The sequence below is a fragment of the Hippopotamus amphibius genome, chromosome 3, assembly GCF_030028045.1.
Source record: "Hippopotamus amphibius kiboko isolate mHipAmp2 chromosome 3, mHipAmp2.hap2, whole genome shotgun sequence".
NCBI classification, from domain to species: Eukaryota; Metazoa; Chordata; class Mammalia; order Artiodactyla; family Hippopotamidae; genus Hippopotamus; species Hippopotamus amphibius.
The window spans coordinates 105,361,298-105,378,400 of record NC_080188.1 but is presented as its reverse complement, the minus strand read 5'-3'; the positions used below and the strand labels follow the sequence as shown (position 1 = coordinate 105,378,400).

The 17,103-nt window shown below is 35.6% G+C and overlaps 1 protein-coding gene across 1 annotated transcript; it reads left to right on the top strand.

Annotated features, from left to right (window-relative positions):
* Positions 1 to 14,924: 14,924 nt before the first annotated feature.
* On the top strand, positions 14,925 to 15,872 carry LOC130850181 (olfactory receptor 9G4-like). Its single transcript, XM_057729577.1, has one exon. The coding sequence runs from the start codon at positions 14,934 to 14,936 to the stop codon at positions 15,870 to 15,872; it is 939 nt and encodes a 312-aa protein (XP_057585560.1). The 5' UTR covers positions 14,925 to 14,933.
* The last annotated feature ends 1,231 nt before the right edge of the window (positions 15,873 to 17,103 follow it).

Here is a 17,103-nt window from a genome sequence, read left to right as displayed (position 1 = left end):
TGCTCCAACCAAAAGACACAGACTGGCTGAATGAATACAAAAACAAGACCCTTCTATCTGCTGCCTACAAGAAACCCACTTCTGACCAAGGGATACATATAGACTGAAAGGAAAGGGATGGAAAAAGATATTCCATGCAAATGGAAGTCAACAGAAAGCTGGAGTAGCAATACTCATATCAGACAAATTAGACTTGAAAGTAAAGACGACTATTAAAAGAGACAAGGAAGGACACTCCATAATAATCAAGGGATCCATTCAAGAAGAACATATCACAATGGTAAATATCTATGCCCCCAATATAGGAGCACCTCAATACATAAGGCAAATGCTACCAGCTATAAAGGGGAACATCGACAGTAACACAATAATAGTGGGAGACTTGAACACCCCACTTACATCAATGGACAGATCATCCAAAACAGAAAATAAATAAAGACACACAAGCTTTAAATGACACATTAGACCATCTCGACTTAATTGATATTTATAGGACATTCCATCCAAAAACGACAGACTACACTTTCTTCTCAAGTGCACATGGAACCATTTCCAGGATAGATCACATCTTGGGTCACAAATCAAACCTCAGCAAATTCAAGAAAATTGAAATCATATCAAGCATCTTCTCAGACCACAATGCCATGAGACTAGATATCAATTACAGGAAAAAAACTGCAAAAAATACAAACACATGGAGGCTAAACAATTCACTCCTAAACAACCAAGGAATCACTAAAGAAATCAAAGAGGAAATCAAAAAAATATCTAGAAACAAATGACAATGAAAACACTACAACCCAAAACCTATGGGACGCAACAAAAGCAGTTATAAGAGGGAAGTTTATAGCAATACAGTCCTACCTTAAGAAACAAGAAAATGATCGAATAAACAACCTAACCTTACACCTAAAACAACTAGAGAAAGAAAAACAAAGAAACCCCAAAGTGAGCAGAAGGAAAGAAATCATAAAGATCAGAGCAGAAATAAATGAAAAAGAAAGGAAGGAAACCATAGCAAAAATTAAGAAAACTAAAAGCTGGTTCTTTGAGAAGATTAACAAAATTGATAAACCATTAGCCAGTCTCATTAAGAAAAAAAAGGGAGAAGATGTAAATCAACAGAATTAGAAATGAAAAAGGAGAAGTAACAATGGACACCTCATAAATACAAAAGATCATGAGAGACTACTACAAGCAACTATATGCCAATCAATTGGATAACCTGGAAGAAATGGATACATTCTTAGAAAAATACAATCTTCCAAGACAGAACCAGGAAGAAATAGAAACCATGAATAGACCAATCACAAGTATGGAAATTGAGGCAGTGATTAAAAATCTCCCAACACACAAAAGCCCAGGACCAGATGGGTTTACGGGAGAATTCCATCAAACATTTTGAGAAGAGCTAACACCTTTTCTTCTCAAACTCTTCCAAAATATTGCAGAAGGCGGAACACTTCCAAACTCATTCTACGAGGCTACCATCACCCTGATACCAAAACCAGGCAAAGATGTCACAAAAAAAGAAAACTACAGACCAATATCACTGATGAATATAGATGCAAAAATCCTCAACAAAATACTAGCTAACAGACTCCAACAACACATTAAAAAAATCATCCACCATGATCAAGTGGGGTTTATCCCTGGGATGCAAGGATTCTTCAATATACGCAAATCAATCAACGTGATGGATCATATCAACAACTTGAAGGATAAAAACCATATGATCATTTCAATAGATGCAGAAAAACCTTTTGACAAAGTTGAACATCCATTTATGATAAAAGCTCTCCAGAAAATGGGCATAGAAGGAAATTACCTCAACATAATAAAAGCTATATATGAAAAACCAAAAGCCAACATCATTCTAAATGGGGAAAAACTGGAGGAATTCCCTCTAAGAACAGGAACAAGACAAGGGTGTCCACTCTCACCACTATTATTCAACATAGTTTTGGAAGTTTTAGCCACAGCAATCAGAGAAGAAAAAGAAATAAAATGAATCCAAATTGGAAAAGAAGTAAAATTGTGACTCTTTGCAGATGACATGATATTATATATAGAAAACCCTAAAGACTCTACCAGAAAACTGCTAGCACTAATTGATGAGTTTAGTAAAGTAGCAGGATACAAAACTAATGCACAGAAATCTCTTGCATTCCTATACACTAACAACAGAAGAGCAGGAAGAGAAATTAAGGAAACTCTCCCATTCACCATTGCAACCAAAAGAATAAAATACCTAGGAATAAACCTGCCTAAGGAGGCAAAAGATCTGTATGCAGAAAACTTTAAGACATTGATGAAAGAAATCAAAGATGACACAAACAGATGGAGGGACATACCATGTTCCTGGATTGGAAGAATCAACATCGTGAAAATGTCTGTACTACCCAAAGCAATTTACAGATTCAATGCAATCCCGATCAAATGACCAATGGCATTTTTCACAGAACTAGAGCAAGAAATCTTACGATTTGTATGGAAACGCAAAAGACCCCGAATAGCCAAAGCAATCTTGAGAAGGAAAAATGGAGTTGGTGGAATCAGGCTTCCTGACTTCAAACTATACTGCAAGGCCATAGTGATCAAGACAGTATGGTACTGGCACAAAAATAGAAAGGACGATCAATGGAATAGAATAGAGAACTCAGAAGTAAGCCCAAACACATATGGGCACCTTGTCTTTGACAAAGGGGGCACGAGTATACAATGGAAAAAAGACAGCCTCTTCAATAAGTGGTGCTGGGACAATTGGACAGCAACGTGTACAAGAATGAAATGAGAACACTTCCTAACACCATACACAAAAATAAACTCCAAATGGATTAAAGACCTACATGTAAAGCCGGACACTATAAAATTCCTAGAGGAAAACATAGGCAGAACACTCTATGACATCCATCAAAGCAAGATCCTTTTTGACCCACCTCCTAGAATCATGGAAATAAAATCCAGAATAAACAAATGGGACCTCATGAAACTTAAAAGCTTTTGCACAGCAAAAGAAACCATAAATAAGACTAAAAGGCAACCCTCAGAATGGGAAAAAATAATTGCCTATGAAACAACGGACAAAGGATTAACTTCCAAAATATACAAGCAGCTCATGCAGCTTCATACCAAAAAAGCAAATAACCCAATCCACAAATGGGCAGAAGACCTAAATAGACATTTCTCCAAAGAAGACATACAGATGGCCAACAAACACATGAAAAGATGCTCCACATCACTCATCATCAGAGAAATGCAAGTCAAAGCCACAATGAGGTATCACCTCACACCAATCAGAATTGCCATCATCACAAAATCTGGAAACAACAAATGTTGGAGAGGGTGTGGAGAAAAGGGAACTCTCCTGCATTGTTGGTGGGACTGTAAGTTGCTACAGCCACTATGGAAAACAATTTGGAGGTTCCTTCAAAAACTACAAATAGAACTACCATATGATCCAGTCATCCCACTCCTGGGCATATACCCAAAGAAAACCATAATCCCAAAAGAAACTTGTACCATCATGTTTATTGCAGCACTATTTACAATAGCCAGGACATGGAAGCAATGGAAATGCCCATCAACAAATGAATGGATAAAGAAGATGTGGCATATATACACAATGGAATATTACTCAGCTCTAAAAAGGGATGAGATGGAGCTATATGTAATGAGGTGGATAGAACTACAGTCTGTCATACAGAGTGAAGTAAGTCAGAAAGAGAAGGACGAATATTGTATGCTAACTCACATATACGGAATCTAAAATGGGTACTGATGAACTCAGTGATAAGAACAAGGATGCAGATACAGAGAATGGACTGGAGAACTCGAGGTTTGGGAGGGGGCGGGGGTGAAGGGGAAGCTGAGACGAAGCGAGAGAGTAGCACAGACATATGTACACTACCAACTGTATAATAGATAGTCAGTGGGAATTTGTTGTGTAACAAAGGGAGTCCAACTTGAGGATGGAAGATGCCTTAGAGGACTGGGGCGGGGAGGGTGGGGGGGACTCGAGGGGGGGGGGAGTCAAGAAAAGGAGGGAATACGGGGATATGTGTATAAAAACAGATGATTGAACTTGGTGTACCCCCAAAAAAATAAAAAAAGTTAAAAAATCAACATAACCCAGACAGTGAAATGGTAAACTTGGTCTGGTAAGAATTACAGAACATCACCAGTGAATGTTGGCAAGAGTCTGGGGAATATCTACAGGAGTGGATTCTAAGAGCATGGGACCAAGGGCAATGAAATATTGTTTCCTATGGCTAAATTTATTGGCACAGGAACACTCACCAAGGGTTTGAGATTTGAAATCAGAATGTCAGATCAACCTGGCATACTATTGAGGATGGAAGATTGAAATGTTATAAATGACCCATTACGTGTAAGCTGCTCTACCACTGCCTAAATGTCACCCTCGTAGCTTCTCCCCTTGCTCATCCAAGGGCTCCAAGACCATCATTTTACCAGGGCAGTAAGAAACACATTGTTTAGGGAGTCATCAGCATCCCTGAAAATGTCGACAGGGTCTACCATCAGTAGGGTAGGGATGATGGCAAGAGAAGCTGCAGGGGGATTAGATTCCAGAAATTAGAAACCAGATTGCAGTGTCTAACTGTCAGGCTCACACTACAAAGAAGATTAAGTTAGCATTTCGCTATTACAGTTTCTTTGAAGAGTTAACTACTGATTGCTCAGGCTCCAAACTCACATATATACATTTTTTTTTTTTTTTTAGTCACAGAAATGTTGGATGTAAAAACTACCTTAGAAATGAATGGGCTGAGTTCTTTCTTCATCAGATGAAGGAATTAATGAATAGAGTGGGAACTTAATGTGCTCAAGGTCACAGAGTTAGTTAAAAGCACAACCTTTGTCAAGAACCTGGTCTTCTTGATCGATTCTAGGGTACCATGATATCTGTTCATAGAAAAAGAAGGACAGAAGGAAAGAAGGAAGGGAGAAAATGAAGGGAAAAAAGAAAACTCCACTAGTTATTACACTGAAAGGGAATGTTAAACATTTTAATAACTTATTAACTCATGACTCTTCACAAAGGAGCTTCCATTTAAGAAAAATGAAGATGATTGTGTTCTTTTGGGATTTTAGAAATTGTGATAAAATAGTATAGGAGGGTAAAAGGCCAACATCAAGGTGCCATCAGGGTTTATTTGTTCTACTTGTAGATGGCCACCCCCTTGCTTTTTCCTCACATGGTCTTTTCTCTGTGCACAAGCATTCCTGGTGTCTCTTTGAATGTCCAAATTTCCAGTTTCTCTTTTAATAAAGATGCAAGTAATATTGGATTAGGGCCCATTCCAATCATCTCATTTTAACTTAATCATGTCTATTAAGGACCTATCTACAATTGCAATCACATTTTGAGTTAGTGGGGGTTACAGCACCAACAAAAGAATTTTGAGAGGATGCAATTCAAGCCATAACACCAAAGCCTGATAGAAGTTTCCTAACGAATGAGAAAAGGAAGGGTAGCTTGGACAGAGAGAAGAACATACAGTAAGGAAGAAAATTATGGACCACATGATACATTCTAGAAAAGTCTAATTAGTACAATTTGGAGAATTTCTATTATCAGACATATTTAATAATCATACTGTGACTTAGATCCATTAAGAGAGCCAACTTTTAATAAAATACTCCTCATATTATTATATCCTAATTAACATATTATTCCCATACTCCAAATGAACTCTAATTGTGTCTTTGGAGACTGAGGTACATATTTCTGGGGTACTGTATGCAAGGAATCCCAAAGGGCTGTTAAATAAATACCTACAATACATCGTGTCTAACAAAGCATGCCAAAACATCACAGGAGGCAGTGAAGAGTATCACTTCCAGGAGTGTCCTTCCTGATCAAGGGTAAGCAACTCAGATCAAGGGCAGCTAAGTGATTTAGCTTCTCTTTGACCTCAGTGAAATCAGAAGAGAGATACAAAGTTTGTCCTGTCACACACACACACACACATACATACACACACACACACACTCTCTCTTCTAAATAGAATTCCTTTAATGATATAGGTAACCCTCATCTAGAATTCAAATTCAGGAGTGGCATGTTTAGAGCATGAAGTTCACTGGCCTTATAGAATGGAGAAAACAAGAAAACAAAAAAGGTGACATGCTTTTTGACTCCAGTGGTTATGGTACTCTGTGCTGTCCAAACTACTAATGTGATTTTTTTCACTTCTTGGTACTCATTTTTAGGTGCTAGAGGGAAGTTTGAAGAGCAGGTAGGAGAGAAAGAGAGTATTTTGATTCCTAATTTGTGGCTTGAGAAGCTTGATGAATAGAATTTATTACCTCATATAAGAATTGAATAGATAGATCACTTTGGGGGAAGGTTAGGAATTCAGCTGTAAACATGCAAAGTTTCAAGTATACTTTACTCATCTCTTACAATTATAGAATGTTAGCCCTGAAAAGAAACTTAGGCATCTTTTACTGGTAGAATTTTTAATTGAAAATCATAACCACAAAAACTATGGATAGATATATGGGGATTTGTGACCTCTCTTAAATTTTGTTTGTTTAAGCATATGTGCAGTTTTGGAGGTTGGGGAGAAGATACATTATTCTGTTAGGTTTTCAGAGAGGTCCAGCATTCCAAAAATTTAAGAACAATTAATTGTTTTCCTGATAAAGAAATTAAGGAATGTGCTCACATGGTTAAATTCTATGGAAACAAGTGTGATAATGCAAATTTCGTTGTGAAAATAAGGATATGTTTCATCTGTCACGTAAACCAAGATGATGATAATGCCTAATGTCTCCAAAGGTATCTGCATAATATAACAGTTGTTAATCAGCTCTGCATACTGTATTGTTGCAGGTGAAGTTGTCCATTTTTATATTTATTATAGATTCTATAATAGGTTGTAAACCGGAATCACAGAAGTTTGGTGCTAGAAAAGGATCAAATTTTTCGTGTGGGTAAACTTACCTTCCAGAGAGGACAGGTGATGCTCTTAAAATCACACAAGCATTATGTCAATTATATCTTAATTTTTAAAAATCACACAGGTGATTAGCGTCCGGCTCTGTCCCTATCACAGGACTCCTCAAGCCAAAGCCTGTGAACTTCACACTCCTTTGTCAAATTGCATGTGAATAGCTAACAAAAATATTAACCTTCAAGATTTTAGAAAAATTCTGAAGGGTCCCATCATTCTGGCTTGAACTGTCTTCTTGAAGAAACGTGGCTTTATTTTTTTTATTTATCCTCAAGTCAGCGTTTATAAGTAAGTCAGGTATCATTCATCTTTCTCAGAACAAAAAAAGCTTCCATTTGTTAGGGATATTTTCTATCCACACACTGGGCTGTGCATCTTATGTACATGGCATGGATATTTTTCTTACTTTTCTAAATATGAAGAAATGTGGGGTGGAGGTTGAAAAAAAGACTTTCCCAACATTGCAGAGCTACCCAGGGATGAAATCAGGATTTAAACTCAGGTGCGATTTCAATCATGCAGTTAAGCAAGGCTGCCTGGGCCAGCCCTGTCTGCTCTCAGCTAGCCTTGCTGACATTTCTGTGTTTAGCTGTTAGGTCAGTGAGGGCTGGGTGATGAAGAATGCACCCACTCACATGTCTCGGGTCCAGCTTGCTGTCATCTGGAGTCACAAGCAGAATGCAGCCAGATGTTCCATGGTCCAGCAAGCTAACTCAGGTTTATTTACATGATAGTAGCAGGATTTCAAAAGTTGGAAGAGAAGCATGCAAAGCCTCTTGAGATCTAGGCTTGGTATCCACATGATGCTGCCTATGTTTTAAACTGCTGGCCGGAACAAACCAGAAGGCCCTCCCAGACACCAAGGGTAGAAAAACAGAATCTACTCTTGAAATCAGAAAATCAATAAGGAACTGTTTCTTTTTTGCTTTTTCTTCTTTCTTTTCTTTTCTTTTTTTTTTTTTTTTTTTTTTTTTTGCTTTTTGCAATATATCACATACATCATTGGTCTTTGGTTTAGTTTTACTCTCTTTTTCAATGTTAGAGATTTGTTACAAAATATAATATGATGAATTTACCATACAATTATGTTTCATACAAAAGTCAGAATGATGACTACATGACTGGGTCTCTTAATAGAATATTCTAAAGTTTTCATCAAATTTGTTTATCCACTTTTCCCAAGATTTTGTACTTTCTTATTTAAAAATACAGAAAGAATGCTTTCATTACCACACAGTACTTTGAAAGAATCTTGCCTTTAAGACTTTCCAAGTATTTTGAGGTTTATTTAGTATATAAATATACATTCCTGGTTAGAAGAGAAATTGAGACTGAGAGTCTTTGAGTGTTGTATATTAGGATAAGTTCCCAGTTTATACAAGCCCTAGTAATTTTCTCAAGACTTTGAATCCCCCTTTCCTGCCTTTATCAGAGGACTGGCCTCAGCAGGTAATAGAGGACTAAGGATTTCAGAGAAATTCCAGTGAAGAGGGAACTTTTCCTCCCTTTCAATCCACTCTCTGATCTGCAGCCAGAGTAAATCTTGAAAATGTAAATCTGCTCATGTTACTTCCTCATAATGATAATGTTTGCATTTGTGTTGGTTTCAAGGCCAACATCCCCAATATGGCTTCCAGTCAGCCTTGTGGGCTGATAACTCTTTTGGCCATTCCTTGTTCCTCTCTCCATCCCATCTTAAGATAACCACTCTCAGCTTCTTGGCTCATCAGACTCTCTCATGCAAGGGATCTGATATATGGTCCTTCTTTTCATGGAACTGCTCTCCCCTCTCTCATTACCTCTGACAATGGGCTGGTATTGGGCTCATTTTTCAGGGTCATTAAAATATTTCTTCTTCTGAGAAGACTTTGAGCTTAGACCAGAAAATATATTTTTTCAGTTCTTTGCCTTGGTAGGTGGTAGTAGTATAAGAGTAGTAATTGGCGCTACCCAGAGATTTCCATTTTTCCCCAAATTATATTTTACTAAAGAGAGTTTAATGTCTCAGATACTTTTCCTTGTATAGACAAGTGATAACATAGCCCAGAAAGTTCACCATAACTATTCAGATGGCTACATCCCAACATTTTGTACATTATCAATATAATAACCATACATTCCCACCAAGATAGTTTACTCAAGCTTGAACAGATTTAGGGAAAAGAAAATTTGTACAAATGAATAGCATATACTACTATAATTGCGAAGGTCCCAGGGTGTGTGAGGTTAATCTTGGGAAATCAATCATGTGAGTAATTTACTTGGGTTGAAGTCCTAAATAAGTGGAGAGTAGTGGTGAGAGAGGGCTTATGAAGGTAAATTAAAGCTAGCTTATGAAACTCTGGTTGTATGATTAAAGTGCCTGTACTTTGTGTACTAATGAGAAGAGATCTATTATATAGTAATAATTGGAGAAATAGAATGGTCTTCAAGACTTCAAGTTGCTTTTACCACAGAGCCATCAATGGAGTTATAAGCTGTCTTAACATTATCAGATACATGAGAAAAATTTAGACATCTATTCCTCACTTCCTAGCTAGCAGAAGCACTAGAACTTCAGGTAAAAGACTTGGGTTTGCATTCTAGTTACAACACTGACTCTGAGTTGGCTCAAAAGTAAATGTTTTAAACATCAGAGTAAATTGCAGTCCTCTCTTGGTTTTAGCTTTCTCCCACTGCCTTTTTAACAGGGAGGACATCAGCTATAAAGCTACTGTGACATCAGCCCTAATTCTGTAAAGTTTTAAATTAAAACCTCCTTTTAGCTTCTCTCGGAGAGCTTTGGGGCTTCAAGGTATAAACTTTGAAGTATTCATGGTTTCTCAACGTATCTTTGACAAAAAGTTGGGTTCTTTCTAATGGTCACCATCCACCTTATCAAAAAAAATGCCTCAGATATGTAAATCTCGCATCAACTAGAGGAAAGTGGAAAACAAATCATTCTTAAACAAAAGGCTTTTAAAAAATCTCTTTTATTAGGTAAAGAAATTCAGGTTGTCAGAGGTTTATAGTTAGAACAAGAAATAAAGCAATTCATCTATTAAATACATGACTAGCTTAAGCAGTTGAGAGGATATACTCTTGATAAAGAAAATTCTCTTTTCAGACGCCAGCTCTACTCCTGACCAGTTCTGTGACCTTGGAAATGTTTCTTAAACTACATAAGGAACATAAGAGTACCAAAGTTAACAGAGTTGTGGAAAGGATTAAGTGGGTTAGGGTTATGACTTAGAATACTAACTGGCACAAAGTGTGTGTGTATACACACACAGGCGCGCATGTGCGTATATAATTTACATGTATTTTATATATTTATATTCCTATGTATATATATGTTTTCTTCCTATTTGTACTAATAGTAGTAAGAGTAATATAGAATATTGGTATTTGTATAACTATCAGGAAAATGCCTGACCTGAGTTCTTAATAATATATGCAAGATATTGAAATTTTCTGAGTACTCACTATGTACCAAAATTGGGCTGGGTGTTTTCATGCGTATCTTTTCTTTTTATTTAAAAAAATTTAAAAAATTGTAATTGCATTGTAATTTACCATCAACACTGTTATTTCCAGGTGCATAACATAGCCATTCAATATTTCTATACAGTGCAAAATGATCACCGTGATAAATCTAGGTAATTGTCTGTCACCATACAAAGTGATTACATTATTGACTGTATTTACTATGCCATACATTCCATTCCCATGACTTATTTACTTTGTAACTGGAATTTGTTCCTTACCTATTTTACTAATCAGTCCACCCCATCCTCCTCCCCTCTGGCAACCACCTCTTTGTTCTTTGTATCTATGAGCCTGTTTCTGTTTTATGTTTGCTCATTTGGTTTGGTTATTAGACTTCACATATAAGTGAGATCATATAGTACTTGTCTTTCTCCCTCTGACTTATTTCACTTAGTGTAATACCCTCTAGATCCTTCCATGTTGTTGCAAATCTTACAATTTCATTATTTTTTATGGCTGAGTAATATTCCATAGACATATACATATCACATCTTCTTTATCCATTCATCTATCAATGGACAATTAGCTTACTTCCATATCTTTCTTGGCTATTGTAAATAATGCTGTATAAATGTTGGGATGCATATATCTTTTTGAAATAGTGTTTTTCATATAAATATCCAGGAGTGGAATTGTGGAATTGTTGGATCATATGGTAGTTCTATTTTTAATTTTTTAATAAACATTTATACTATTTTCTATAGTGAGTGTACCAATGTACATGGCCACCAATAGTGCATGGGGGTCCCTTTTCTCCACATCTTCTGCAACACTTGTTATTTGTTGTCTTTTTTGATAACAACCATTCTGATGGGGTGAGGTGATATCTCATTGTGGGTTTGATTTACATTTCCCCGATGAATAGTGATGCTGAACATCTTTTCATGTATCTGTTGGCCATCTGCATATCTTTCTGGTAAAAATGTCTATTCAGGCCCTCTGCTCATTTTTTAATTGGGTTGTTTGTTTTCTGATGTTTAATTGTATGAATTTTTTGTATATTGTGTTTATTAACCCCTTATCAGATATTTGTTTGCAAATATTCTCTCCCATTCAGTAGGCTGCCCTTTTATTGATAGTTTCCTTCACTATGAACATTTTTTTTATGATTTTTGGTGCATAAAAAATGGTACAAGTTTGATGTTGTACCATTTCTGCTTTTGTTTCCCTTTCTTGAGGGGACAGACCCAAAAAATATTGCTAAGACTAATGTCAAAGACTATACCATCTATGGTTTCTTCTAGAAGTTTTATGATTTCAAAACTTATAAGTCTAATCAATTTAGAGGCTTGTTTGTTTGTTTTGCTTTTGTTTATGGTGTGGAAAAGTAGTCCATTTTGATTCTTTTGCATGTACCCTTCCAGTTTTCCCAATACCATATTTTGATGAAGCTGTCTTTTCTTCATTTTATATTTTTGCTTGCTTTGTTGTAGATTAAATGAACCTATAAAAGTGAGTACATTTTCTGGACTTTTAATTCTGTTCCATTGATGTGTGTGTGTCTGTTTTTGTGACAGTACCATACATTTTGATTACCATAGCTTTGCAGTATAGTTTCTAATCAGGGCCCATGATAACTCCAGCTTTGCTCCAGTTTGTTCTCTCTCTAGATTGTTTTGGCTATTCAGGATCTTTTGTGTTTCCATACAAATTTTAGAGTTATTTGTTCTGGTTCTTTGAAAAATGCAAATGATATTTTTATAGGGATTGCACTTAATCTGTGGATTGCCTTGAGCAGTATGGTCATTTAAATTATATTAATTCTTCCCATCCATGAGCATGGTATATTTTTCCATTTGTTTGTGCTGTCTTCAGTTTCTTTTACCAATGTTTTATAGTTATCTGAGTACCGGTCTTATGTAATTTCCCTGGTTAGATTTATTCCTAGGTATTTTATTCTTTTTGACATAAATGGGATTATTTTTTTAATTTATCTTTCTGATAGTTTTTAGTGTATATAAATATATCAGATTCCTGTATATGGATTTATTTATTATATCTAATAGTGTTTTGATGGAGTCTTTAGTGTTTTCTATATACAGCACTTTGTCACCTGCAAATAGTGACAGTTTTACTTCTTCCCTTCCAATCTTAATGCCTTCTATTTCTTTTTTTTTCTCTGATTGTTGTGGCTAGGACTTCCAATATTATGTTAAGTAGAAGTGGCAAGAGTGAGCATTCTTATCTTGCTCCTGATCTAAAGAGAAAAAATTCAGCTTTTCACCACTTAGTATAATGTTAATATATTGTTGAATTTTATATGCTAATATTTTGTTCAGAATTTTTGCATTTATGTTCATCAAACACATTCAACTGTCTTTTTCTCTTTTGGGGGGGCGGGGGGGTGGTAATGGTGTAATGCTGGCCTCCTAGAATGTATTTCAAAGAGTTCCCTCCTTGTCAATTTTTTGAATCTGAGGGATAGACATTCACTCTTTAAATATTTGGTAGAATTCCCCTGTAAAGTCATCCAGTCCTGGATTTGTTAGGAGTTTTTTGATTACTGATTCAATTTCATTACCAAAAATGGGTCTGTTCATATTTTCTATTTCTTCCTTATTTAGTCTTTAAAAGAGTGCATGTTTCTAAGAATTATCCATTTCTTCCAGGTTTTCCAATTTGTTGGCACATATCTGTTCATAGTATTCTCTTATGATTGTATTTCTGTGATATAGGTTGTAACTTCTTTTTCATTTCTAATTTTATTTATTTGGTCACTCTCTTTTTTTTCTTGGTAAGTATGGTTAAAGATTTATCAATTTTGTTTATCTTTTTAAAGAAATAGCTCAGTTACACTGATATTGTTTTTCTTTAATGTCAATATCACTAATTTCTACTCTAATTTTTATTATTTCTTTCCTTCTACTAACTTTGGGTTTGGTTTGTTCTTCTTTTCCTTGTTTCTTTAAATGTAGGTTGTTTATTTGATATTTTTCTTGCTTCTTGAGTTTAATGTTATAAACTTAACTCAGAACTGCTTTTGCTATGTAACTTCACTTTAAATATATGTGTGTGTCTTTAGATCTATAGTGAGTATCCTCTAGGCAGCATATATATGGGTCTTGTTTTTTTATTCATTTACCCACTCCATGTCTTTTGATTTGATAATATACTCCATTTACATTTAAAATAGGTATTCATATGTATGTTCTTATTGCCATTTCGTTAATTGTTGTGGGATTGTTTTTGTAGTTCTTTTTAAAATTCCTTTCTTCTTCTTTTGTTCTCTTGTGATTTCTAGACTATCTTTAGTGTTATGTTTGGATTCTTTCTTTTCTCTTCTCTTTTTGTGTGTGTATCTACTATAAGTTTTTGGTTTGTGACTACCACGAGATTTATATATAGCTATATATATTTATATATCAATACATATATGTATATATAACTCTATCTATCATCTATCTAATATGTGAGGTATCAACTTATCTATGACTTTACCTCTTCTATCTATCTCATTGTGATTTTTTCTTTATAGCTTCCATTGTGGAAAATCTTCAGATTATTCTCAACAATAGTTACTCTGAAAATAGTTGTAATTTAAGTGTGCCCATGGGAAGAGGTGAGCTTAGTGTTTTTCTACTCTGCCATCTTGGCCACTCTCCATTCACACTTTGAAACTGATGTCATTGATTAAAGAGCTTTTATCTTTTCTTTTGTTGGTGGCAAGTGCTAGAAATTGCCCTATAAGAGGTGCTGCTTTACTATTTCCCACTAATTAATATGTTGTGTTTTTATTTTCATTTTCTTAAAAAATAATTTCTACATACAATTTTTATTTTTTTCTTTTGCTGATAGGTTATTTAGAAGAGTTTTATTTATTTTTTCAAATATTTGGGAATTTTTCATAGATCTATTTTCTATTATTGGTTTCTAATTTAATTACACTGAAGTCAGAGAATATACGTCCCATGAGTTGACTTATTTTACATTTATGGATACGTTTTATGGCCCCAAATGTGGCCTACTAGTCTTCAGGTTGTTCTCATTGATAGTTGCTCTGTAAATAGCCATAATTTTGGTGTGCCCACAGGAAGAGGTGAGCTCAGCATCTTCCAACTCTGCCATACTGGCCCCACCTCTCATGCATATTTCTCTATCAGATGACCAGTCAAGGGTCATTAGTTTTCTCATCAGTTTGGTAAAAATTAGAGACTTGCCCTACATTAAACAATTAGTATGTGAAAGTCCTAATTTCAAAATGAGATTCTAAGTCCAATTCCAGTGGTGCCAAAGTCACAGACCATAGTTCTATCATCCTAGATAAAATGATATCTAGAATCATAAAAGGGATAAAAGTAAGGGATAAAATTCCATAAGCCTCTTAGCAATTGTTGATTTAATATATACTTTATTTCTTTAAATAGAAAATCATTAAGTTATTTTTTTCCCTCATTATCTTATCAGCCTTTCTCCCCTGTGGACATGGAAGTTGGAAATCACACCATCCTGACTGAATTCATCTTAGTGGGCCTCTCAGCAGATCCCCAGTGGAGGCTGATTCTATTCGGAGTATTTCTGATGCTCTACTTGATCACCTTGTCAGGGAACATGGCCCTAGTTATTTTAATCCATATTGATATTCACCTGCACACACCTATGTATTTCTTCATTGGCAATCTGTCTTTTTTGGATTTCTGGTACACCTCTGTGTACACTCCCAAAATCCTGGCCAGTTGTGTCTCAGAAGATAAGTGCATTTCCTTGGCTGGATGTGGAGCCCAGTTTTTCTTCTCCTGTGCTGTAACCTACACTGAGTGCTATCTCCTAGCAGCCATGGCATATGACCGCCACATGGCCATCTGTAACCCATTACTTTATACAACTACTATGTCCCATTCTCTGTGTACTGGTCTCATTGCTGGCTCCTACATAGGAGGATTCTTGAATGCTGTAGTCCATACTGCCAACACTTTTCGCCTGAGTTTCTGTGGCAAAAATATCATTGACCACTATTTCTGTGATGTACCACCATTGGTAAAGATGTCTTGTACAGACACCCAGGTCCATGAAAAGGTCCTTCTGGGCGTGGTGGGTTTCACGGCCCTCTCCAACATACTTGCCATCCTAATTTCCTATTTCAACATCCTCCTGGCTATTCTGAGGATGCGCACAGCTTCAGGAAGGTGCAAGGCCTTCTCCACCTGTGCTTCACATCTCATCTCTGTCATGCTCTTCTATGGATCTTTGCTCTTTACATATTCAAGGCCAAGTTCCACCTATTCCCTGGGGAGAGACAAAGTGGCATCCCTGTTCTACACTGTGGTCAACCCATTGCTCAACCCTCTCATCTATAGCCTGAGAAACAAAGATGTTAAAGAGGCCTTCTGGAAAGCCACACAGATCATAAGGCCTCAGAGATGATATTGACCTATGTGCAGAACACTCTCATTGCTTTTCCCAAATTATTGTCTTATAAGCATGTTTGTAAACACTGCAATAGTTCAAGTAAGTACAACACATTATACTCAAAAGATGAATCGTTGATCAAACCATTTTTTGTTTATTATATTTTATCATGATTAAAGTATCTTAAACCTATCATTTTGGGATGTTTGATTTTCTACAATATTGTATTTTGCTACTTTGAAATACTAGATTTAAATAAAATTCATCCTCTTGATTTTTGGAGGAGGTCCTTGAAAGAGAAAGTAGATTTGGATATTTTTCAAGTACATAGTTTGACTTTGAATCTTGGTGAGTGAACTTTATTAATTGAGAAAAGGATTTATAATTGTCAACCTGCTGGAAACTTACTCAAAACTTGACAAATATTTATTTTAGTAAGACATTCTTCCAAATTCCTTCATAAAACTCCATGTATATTAATTATTTCTTTGTCGACTTCATGCCTTCTACATTAACGTAATAGTAAACAAATTGAGTTGTTTATATTATGAAAAAAGACTTTTCTAAATGTATAGAGAAATATGTGTCCTTAGGATTATATATCACCTTAAAAGAGTGATCTTCTCTATGTAGAATGAGTAGTCTACCATGCCATCCCTCTGATTACAAATCACATATTCCCCATGGAGGAAAATAACAATACCAAGTGGGACAAACTGAAACAAAGAAACCAATAAATGAAAGCCTCACTGTATTCTAGGTTCAATTCTTATTCCCATCCTCCCAGACACTCATGGAATATTTTAACCACCAAGAATCTCACAGCTCAATATTTAGTATACAGCAGGTTTAGCTGATTTTCTTTCATGACTTGTATGTAAGTGTAAGTACAGTTCCTTTTGAAAATTGATTCTGCATTTCATACTTAATATATTTAAAAGTTCATTGTAAAGAATAATAACCTTCATTGCTTTGGGAAGAGTACTGATCCTTTTGCTATCAACTATATCTATAACAATGGTAGTGAACAATCAGCCTCCAGATACTCACTTTTATTGCTTATAATCTGATGTTGTACATTTGACTCTCAAAAATACTTTCATGTCTATAAACATAGTTTATAAAAGCTAGAAACTACAAAACTGGAGATAACGTTTTCCAAACATACTAATTAGTTTGTTGTAGATGATCGTTGAAAGTCTGCTTTAATTTCCACCTATATACATACATAATAGCTAGATAAGTG